This window comes from Pelophylax lessonae (assembly GCF_965119305.1).
Source record: "Pelophylax lessonae genome assembly, chromosome: 10".
Taxonomy (NCBI): domain Eukaryota; kingdom Metazoa; phylum Chordata; class Amphibia; order Anura; family Ranidae; genus Pelophylax; species Pelophylax lessonae.
The window spans coordinates 209,644,951-209,654,950 of NC_138777.1; the positions used below are offsets into that span (position 1 = coordinate 209,644,951).

At 48.0% G+C, this 10,000-nt stretch overlaps 1 protein-coding gene across 2 annotated transcripts in view; it reads left to right on the top strand.

The window, feature by feature from the left end:
- ZCCHC14 (zinc finger CCHC-type containing 14) overlaps positions 1–10,000 on the top strand; it is an 87,025-nt gene that overhangs the window by 13,158 nt on the left and 63,867 nt on the right. For both annotated transcript variants that reach the window (XM_082270404.1, XM_082270405.1), the window contains exon 2: positions 1,115–1,766. In XM_082270404.1, coding sequence (XP_082126530.1) covers positions 1,194–1,766 — 573 coding nt within the window. In that variant the 5' untranslated portion in view covers positions 1,115–1,193. The remainder of the gene's footprint in view (positions 1–1,114; positions 1,767–10,000) is intronic.

The following is a 10,000-nucleotide window of genomic DNA, read 5'->3' on the forward strand; positions in this document are numbered from 1 at the left end:
GTTGGGATAATGATGGGGTGCCTCCCCCTCCTCTAGGCTGTGCAGAGAAGTGGTGGGTGTATGATAAAGAATGGGGTGTCAGGCCTTCCCTTGGGTGGTGTTGAGATAAGTTGGCTGCTACCCCCCTCCCCTGGGCTGTTTCAAGTAAATGGTGGGGTGTCAGCCCCCTCCAGGTAAAGTTGGATAAATGAGGTGGTGTCAGCCTTTCTCTTGGGTGGTGTTTGAATAAATATGGGGTGTCTCCCCCTTCTTTGGGCTGTGCAAGGTAAATAATGGGTTGTCAGACTTTTCTCCAGGTGGTGTTAATGATGGCATCCTCCCTCCCCTGGGCTGTGTAGGGTAAATGGTGGGGTGTCAACTCCCCACTGGGCAGTATACGATAAATGATGAGTTGTCAGCTTTTCCCCAAGGTGATGTTGGGATAAATGATGGGGTGTCACCCCACCTCCTTTGAGCTATGTTAAATAAAGGGTAAGATAAATGATGGGTGTCAGCCCTCCCCTGGACAGTGTCGGGATAATGTCGGGGTGTCATCCTCTTCTCTGGATTGTGTTTGATAAATGAAGGGGTGTCAGCCCTCCCCTGGACAGTGTTGGGATAATGTCGGGGTGTCATCCTCTTCTCTGGATTGTGTTTGATAAATGAAGGGGTGTCAGCCCTCCCCTGGACAGTGTTAGGATAATGTCGGGGTGTCATCCTCTTCTCTGGATTGTGTTTGATAAATGAAGGGGTGTCAGCCCTCCCCTGGACAGTGTTAGGATAATGTCAGGGTGTCATCCTCTTCTCTGGATTGTGTTTGATAAATGAAGGGGTGTCAGCCCTCCCCTGGACAGTGTTGGGATAATGTCGGGGTGTCATCCTCTTCTCTGGATTGTGTTTGATAAATGAAGGGGTGTCGGCCCTCCCCTGGACAGTGTCGGGATAATGTCGGGGTGTCATCCTCTTCTCTGGATTGTGTTTGATAAATGAAGGGGTGTCAGCCCTTCCCAGGGCAATGTTGTGATAATGATGGGGTGTCACCTCCTCTTCTGGTCAGTGTAGGGTGCTCTCTCCTGGGGTGGCAGTCATTTCTCTTCAGTGTTACATTGTAACAGTGTGTGTTGTGTTCCGGTAGGTGCAATGATTGAATCGCCTAGGATGCAGCAGCGGCGGTGACCCCCTACACGGAGGAGAATTGGATCTGGCGTGTCACCATGGTGGAAAAAGCTCGCTGCCCTGTGCAGAGGGACACAGTGTACCGCTGGTTCTCCGAGCTCAGCTCCTGGCAGCGGATTGAGTTCCTGTGTGGCTTGCTGGACCTTTGCCTACCACTGGAGCTGCGCTTTCTGGGCTCCTGTCTGGAGGATCTGGCCCGTAAAGACTACCACTCATTGCGTGACTCGGAGATCAAAGCAAACAACTCGGCTGATCTGGCCGCCCTCACCAACCTGAGTGACGAGGTTGTTCGCAGCAAGCTGCTGGTGTCGCTGGCCCTGCTTGCCTCGGAAAACCGGGAGGCGGCAGGGGTGCTGTGCCGGACCCTTACTCACATGGACTCCATCATCAACAACCTGGGCCTGCAACTGAACGATGGACGCACTGGGGATGAGTTCCTGCTGCTCTTCACCATGGCCACCAATCACCCGGCCTTCAGCTTCCACCAGAAGCAGCTGCTGAGGAAAGAGCTGGCACACCTCCAGGGCAGGCACGGGGCCACCGGGCACAGCGTACCCACCCCAACCACCTCCACTGTCACCAGCAGCAAGGGTTCCTCCGCCTGCCCCAAGGTAAGATCCACTGGTGTCTCTGATTTACTGTGTGGTATTAGTGACTCTGAATGCCTTGATGCCCCCATCATCTGCATGGTATGGGACATTATGACACCTGATTGTCCCTGTGCTCCCCATGGCCAGCCTGGTATAGGAAATTCTGGTTCCTGATTGCCCTGGTGCCCACATGGTATGGGACAGTTTAACCCCTGATCATCCCTGTGCCCCTCCATTGTCTGCATGGTAAGGAAGATTCAGATTCCTGATTTGTCTCCTCATTGTCTCCCTTGTCACCCCCCTTCCCTATCATTTGCATGGTATGAGATATTCTGATTCTTGAACACCCCTTGTGCCCAGATCCCCTGCATGGTATGGGACATTCTGATTCTTGAATACCCCTTGTGCCCAGATCCCCTGCATGGTATGGGACATTCTGATTCTTGAATACCCCTTGTGCCCAGATCCCCTGCATGGTATGGGACATTCTGATTCTTGAATACCCCTTGTGCCCAGATCCTCTGCATGGTATGGGACATTCTGATTCTTGAATACCCCTTGTGCCCAGATCCCCTGCATGGTAGGACATTCTGATTCTTGAATACCCCTTGTGCCCAGATCCCCTGCATGGTATGGGACATTCTGATTCTTGAATACCCCCTTGTGCCCAGATCCCCTGCATGGTATGGGACATTCTAAAACCTGAATACCCCCTTGTGCCCAGATCCCCCCTGCATGGTATGGGACATTGATTCCCAATTGTCCATAGTGCCCCCCATCATTGTCATGGTATTCTAAATTCAGACTCCTGATTACCTCTGTGCCCTGATCCCCTGCAAAATTTGGGAGAATCTCTGTCCTTTTTGCCCCCCCCCCCCCCCGTCAGCATTGTATGGGAGATTCAGATTCCTGAATGCCCCTGTGCTCTGATCCTCTGCGTGGTATGGGACATTTTGTCTCCTGGTTTCCCAGGTGGCCTTGACTTACTGCTCACCATGAGATCTCCAAATTTATGTGATTGCCCCAAGAACTTGGCGCTACAGCTTGACATAACCTCTCTTGACATTTTGCCCTAGTACCCCTAAGTCATTAAATTACATGAAACCTCCAAACCCCAGATCACCCTAACGCTCCTGATGTAGGCTTTCCCCTTGTTGTCCTAGTTGGTACCTCTTTATGGCATGAGCGCTCCTGGCCAGCTTCCATACTGATGGGGCACTGTGCTGTCATTGCTCTGTACTAGTGCCCAGCTGGCAGGACAGTAGCCCCTAGTCCTCTTTTTATGTACTATCTGGTATATTTTACTGTCACTTCTGACAAGAGAGCCACCAGCCCTTTTTTTGCTGCTTGCCTGTCATGGTGGGTCGCGGTGCCCTGTATAATTCAAACATCTGTGGTTTGCTGCATGGCAAGAGCTCATATGTCAGAGCTGGCACAGACAGTATTGATCTGATATTGTATGATATGAACATACCTGTGAGATCCAATTATAATCATGCACTGTCTCTCAGTTCTACTCCTGGGTATCATGCTTGTATTCCAATAACCCAACCCCCCTCCCCATTCATTACCATTGTCAAGTAAAATATACATGTATGTATTTTCAATCTCTTACACTTCACTTTTAATTTAATTAAAATGTACACATTTGTTTTACTTATTAAATCTTTTAACTGATGAATCAGAGGTACCCTCCCCCCAAATCCCAGAGGAACATCAGATCCAACTATCGACCTGCCTGCCAAGGCTGTTGACTCTATAGCCCATCTAAAATTCATCAGGTTCTCTGCCATGGTTATTCACAGTAGCGCCCTGGTGGCCAGTGAGGGTATTGCTGCTTAGGGCCAGAGTGTTATTTTGTCAGTTACAGCAGTGTTTCTCAACCTTTTTTCAATCAAGGAGCCCATTATAAATTCTGGACAGTCTCGAGGCACCCTTTAATAATTCTGGACAGTCTCGAGGCACCCTTTAATAATTCTGGACAGTCTCGAGGCACCCTTTAATAATTCTGGACAGTCTCGAGGCACCCTTTATAAATTCTGGACAGTCTTGAGGCGCCCTTTAGAAATTCTGGACAGTCTTGAGGTACCCTTTATTAATTATGGACAGTCTCGAGGCACTCTTTAATAATTCTCGACAGCCTCGAGGCACCCTTTATTAATTATGGACAGTCTCGAGGCACCCTTTAATAATTCTGGACAGTCTCGAGACGCTCTTTAGAAATTCTGGACAGCCTCGAGGCGCCCTTTAGAAATTCTGGACAGCCTCGAGGCGCCCTTTAGAAATTCTGGACAGCCTCGAGGCGCCCTTTAGAAATTCTGGACAGTCTCGAGGCACCCTTTAATAATTCTGGACAGTCTCGAGGCACCCTTTATAAATTATGGACAGTCTCTAGGCACCCCATTCTAAAATGTAAAAATATTCTAATAGTTTTACATAATGCAGTAACATCCACACAAGTAGGACACCCAACGTTGGAGGTGATTTATTCTTCCAAAGCAAATTCACTTTTGAAAAGTGAAACTGACTAGTATTCCAATGTTTCTCTTCTCCCTCAGTTTTTTCTCCATCGGTGTGACCCCAATGTTGATGGAGAGAGACAAGGGAGGGTCAAACAAGGATGCTGTGCAGGCGACTGACATCCTCCTTATCAACTGATGATGTCATTGGTTGTTAGGATGCTGGCAGGTAGAAGGTTGTAAAGTTGCACAATGAAAACCTGTGGCTTTATGTAACTATAAGGCAGGCTTCATCCATGTTTCGACTTGTATACAATTTTTGGTCAACTTTTAGGCATTTTGCCAAGGCACCCCTGAACAAAACCTCAAGGCACCCTGGTTGAAAGGAGTTACAGGATAAATTGGAGATGTTTCCAATCTTGGAAAAACTTAAAAAAAAAAAAAATCATTGTACTATTCGGTCTGTCTGACCGCACTAGAGAAGTTGCTTCCTGTCCCTGTGGCACGATTATAAGAATCAGGGCAAAGTCCTCACCAGGACAGGAGGGCACACCGGACAATAAATGAAGGCTGAATTGTGGGCAAACAGCTAATTACACAGATGCAATTAAATATGAGGGAACTACTTTAATGGATTTGTAATTCTGTTCATCCAAGCTTGAGATTTACACAGTCTGGCAGAGAAGGGGACCTAATCTTTCTCTACTACATTGAGTAACATATTTAGGTCCCCTGTCTATCCCCACCTTGTGACTGGACAGTGAAAGGACAAGGCAGTACAGAGATGAGCTAAACTGTCACTCTGCTTTCTCCTCCTATCAGCATGCTTCTTGTCAGTACATGCACTGATTGGCTCGTTGTGCTGCTTCTCTCTTTCCCAGTCTAAGCTGTGCTGTACAGTGGACTGCAAGAAGCTGATAGCGATTTGGATAAGTATACTGTGCCGAGACCCTAACGCAGGCTGTACACTCAGCAAGGTCGCCAACATTTTGTTGAAAACTTCTTTGCCATTTGAAAATAATTGATTATAAAATAAATGAGAATTTGGCTTTGCCTTTGATTGCACTCCCCATTCATTTGGGGACACCCAGCATGCTGTGCAGATTGATTATCGCGGTGTGCGGTCAGCGGTGTAGACCACATGACCTTGGTGAAAGAAGAGACTCGTCTTTTAGTGCGGCCGACTGCTGGAAGCTGAAATGCCATTCATTTGGCAGTCAGACTCGGTTGACTATACATAGCAATCACCCCGAGCTGGACAGGTAACCACAGCCCGGAATCCTGCGTATGACAGCTGTTGTATCCAGGATCATTGGCTGGCAGCCTTCATCATGTATGTCCTGGGACAGCTCATTGGCTCAGGCATACAGCCATGGAAAAAAAATAAGTACACCCCATGGAAATTGTTGACTTTTTCAACATGTTTGAACAGGCAAACATTAGATCTTCATTCAGACATTCCCTACAGATTAAGGTGATACCCTCAGACGAATGACACATAAAACGTCTAAACCAGAATTCTTCATACCTTTCAGTATGAGGGTTACATATTTAATTTATTTTACAAATATTTGTGGACCAAAAAAAAAAAAATTTGATTTGGAAAAAATGTATTTTGAATTAATATTACATGGATCTCTTTTTTTTTTTTATCGGTATGTTATGATACAGAACAAAAGTGAAAGTTTAATTAAAACAAAGCAATGTCCCCCCCCTCCTTCCCCTTGCATCAGGGTCCCCATCAGAGCCCGCCTTTAAGCAAAGTTAGCCTTTAGCAGTCCCCCCCCTTACATTAGGGTTGCCATCAGAGTCTGCCTTAGGAGCAACGTTCCCTCTAATTTTTTACTGTGCTGAGCAAATAAAAAAATTTCTGAGCGCAAATCTTTAGACTGAGCAATTTCATCAAAAATCTTATATTGCCCCCAATCAATGCAGAGTGCCCACAGCATTGCCCCCAATCAATGCAGAGTGCCCACAGCATTGCCCCCAATCAATGCAGAGTGCTCACAGCATTGCCCCCAATCAATGCAGAGTTCCCACAGCATTGCCCCCAATCAATGCAGAGTGCCCACAGCATTGCCCCCAATCAATGCAGAGATGCCAGCGTTCCCCCCGCGAGACCCGTGCACTTACCTCACGGCAGCTTCTCTTCAGTCCCCGCATCTCCTCAGTCCTCCCGCCTCCTCCTCGGCCAATGGCATGGGGTTTGCCTTTCGGGCCAATCAGGAAGCGGGAGGACCCGCTCCCTGATTGGCCAAGAGGAGGATCCGTGTGACAATAGCGAATTTTCATTCGCTATTGTCACACAATGGGCGAGCTCGGGCGCACTGCTCTGCTCCCCGGCCGCCACAGTAAAACCGCTGCCCGGTTACCTTCACGTCGTCTGCGGCTGCGCGGTCTGAATTTGTGCTGCGCGGGACGGGGACCTTCAATTAGACTGCGTGTTCGCGCTTGCGTGCAGCTTAAAGGGAACATTGCTTAGAAGCCCCCTTAAATCCAAGTCCCCATCAGAGCCTATGTTACATTACGGACCCCACTAGAGCCCCTCTTACATCAGAGTCTGCCATAGGAGCCCCCCTTTACATCAGTGACCCCATCATTGCATTAGAGTCCACCTTTGGAACCTGCCCATACATCAGGGCCCCCAATAGAGCCCCCCTTACATCAGAGTACCCACTTGAGCGCCTCCTACATTAGAGTTTTCCATAGGATCCCCCCTTTACATCAGTGACCTCATAGGATTCTCCCTCCCCCTTACATCAGAGTCCGCTTTTTGAGCCCCCCATACATCAGGGTCCCCATCAGAGCCCCCCTTACATCGGGGTCCCCGCCGGCGCCCCCCTTGCATCTGGGTGCCCATCAGGGCTTCCATTGCATTAGGGTCCACCCCCCACCTCCTTACAACAGAACTCCACTTATATCAGAGCCTTCTCATATTCCATCCCCTATCAGTGGTCTGTCCTTACCTTGCTTACTGCATGGCTGTGGTCAGTGTAGCAGTAGGGTGGGAGCCAAGAGGTAGAGCAGGTATGAACGGCGGAAGTTCCATCCTCTTACTGGGGCAAGCAAGTCATTAGTTGTTAGAATGCCAGCAGTCCTAGCAACCAATTGACTTGAAGAAAGACAACAAAGCTGGGGGAACCCAACCCTAACTGTGGCCTGCATGCAATTCTGCAGGGGGCTAAAATTTGGATACCCTGGGCCCTGATCTAAGTTAACAGAAATCTAGATCTGTCATATGGAAAAAGTGTGTTGAGTTATTTTGAGGGGGACAGCAAATTTACACTGTTATACAAGCTGTACACTCACTACTTTACATTGTAGCAAAGTGTCATTTCTTCAGTGTTGTCACATGAAAAGATATAATAAAATATTTACAAAAATGTGAGGGGTATACTTACTTTTGTGAGATACTGTAGTGGATAGAGGGTAAAGGCATCCATTTGACCTTGAAGGCTCCCAGAATGGCATACAGAGCAGAAGTGCATTCGACTTTTTAATTAATATCATGAATTTAAATGAAGGTGAATTTGTCGGCCATTATCGGCTCATTTAGCGCAAGAAAAGCTCAAGAAAAATGTATCCCTTTAAATTCTATGTATGTCTTCACACTGGTCTGTCGCACTTCCGTTGTGGTGTTAAAAATCCTGCTTGCTGCATTTTTGGTCAGTTAAAAAAACCGCACCAAAAACACGACTCCCTGTTGAAATGCATGGAAACCGCAGACGTGTTACGTGTTTGATGTGCTTTTTGACTTGCATGACAATGACGTTTTTGGCGTCCTTATTGGCACTTTTTTCTCTTATCGTCAAAATGCAGATAATACTTTTTTCGTTGTTGTTAAAAACTAGGAAATCTACTTCTAGGAAGGTCTATTATCGTACGTGGAAGACGTACATTGTGTGGTGTGAGTCTCTTGGGGTTCATGTTCAGTGGCTCAGATCTTGACCTTCCTTCAACGGGGGGGGGGGGGGGGGGGGCTTGAGCAGAAACTGGCCTTGAGTACTATCAAGGGTCAGGTGTTGGCCTTAGCAGTCTTCGTTTAACGGCCCTTGGCCACACACTCCTTGGTGCGTATTTTTCTTCAGGGAGTTATGCCCTGTACACACGCAACGATTATCGGCCGACCGATCGTCCGACTTTTGTCCAGAGTGGTGTCTTGTTGGTTGGAATGTGCCTAGACTGCACACGAATTTTCTCGGTCAACAAAAATCTACTTCAGAAGTGATGTCATGTGCTGGTTTACTTTCCGTGTGTTTTCTCTTCTCTGAGCATGCCCAGTCTTGCTCATCAGATTTTTGTCTGCCGAAATCTGTACTGACTGACGAAAAATCGGCCGTTGTGTTGATGGCCAACAAAAATTTTATAGCCTGCACACCAGATTTTATTTGGCCGAAAAGTCGGAGTCGGTTGTCGAAAGCATCATACTAACAAGCCAAAATCGGCAGATCGGACGTTGGCCGAAAATTCCCAGCCAATAATCGATGCGTGTGTACGAGGCATTAGGCACTTGACACCTTCAGTGCAGTCTCTATTTCTGCTTGGGACCTCAATTTGGTGCTTTCAGTCCTGCAGAAGCCTCCTTTTGAGAATCTTGAGAGATTCCCCTGCTTACACAATCCCAGAAGGTGGTCTTTTTGGTGGCTTTCACCTCTGGGCACAGGGTGTCAGAATTGGCGGCGTTACCCTGTCGTTCCCCTTACTTAGTGTTTCACAGTGATAAGGTGGTTCTTCGCCCTGTCCGTCGTCCTTTCCTCAGGTTGTCTCTAATTTTCATTTGAATGAAGACATTGTGTTGCCTTCCCTTTGTCCCAGACCTAAACATCCGCAGAAAGTTGCTTTGCATGCCTTGGATGTGGTCCGGGCGATAGGGCGACCTGACAGCTATGGAGTCTTTTAGGAAATCAGACTATTTGTGCTCATGGATGGGCCTTGTAAAGGGTTGTCCGCTCCCTCTACGACCATTTCCAGGTGGATCAGACAGACGTTGATCCAGGCCTTTTCCATCGAGGCCGGGTCAGGTTCTTCCTTTCCCTGTCAAGGCGCACTCTACTCGGGCACTCAGTGCCTCCTGGGCCTTCCGTCATCAGGCTTCAGTGCCGCAGGTTTGCAAGGCGGCCACCTGGTCGTCTGTGCGCACTTTCACAAAGTTCATAAAGTGGATGTGTTGGCATCTGTGGATGCCTCCTTTGGCCGCAACGTTTTGCAGGCTGCTGTTTAGAGGACCTGGTCCTCTTTGAGGGTGTATTGTTTTTCTCAGGTGAGGTCCAGTTTTGGTTGAGCTCCTGTTTACCTGGTTGGCTACAGTTTAGCCTTGGGAATTCTTTTTCGCTGTTCCCACCCCTCATGTTTAACACTGCTTTGGGACGTCCCAATGGTTAAGAAGATCAGGAGCTGTGTCCATCAATGAACGAAAGAGAGAATGGGATTTTCGACTTCCCGTAAAATCCATTTCTCTGATGTTCATTGATGGACACAGCACCCATCCCCTCTGTGGAGTTGTAATTCTTCTGACACTGCTTGTAACAAAAGTGAGTACCTATAGCAGAGAGATGGAGTACACCCCCTGGGACTGCCCATAGACGTAGCCAGACTTTTTTTCTGCCTAGTGTCCTACTCCTGTAGGGGGCAGTATAACCCAATGGTTAGGAAGATCAGGAGCTGTGTTCTTCAATGAACATCAGAGAAATGTGGTGTTTTTTTTTTTTTTTACCCCATCACCTAGGGCAGTGGTCCTCAACCCTGGCCCTCGGGGGCCCACTAACAGGCCAGATTTTAAGTATTACCTTGGGGAGA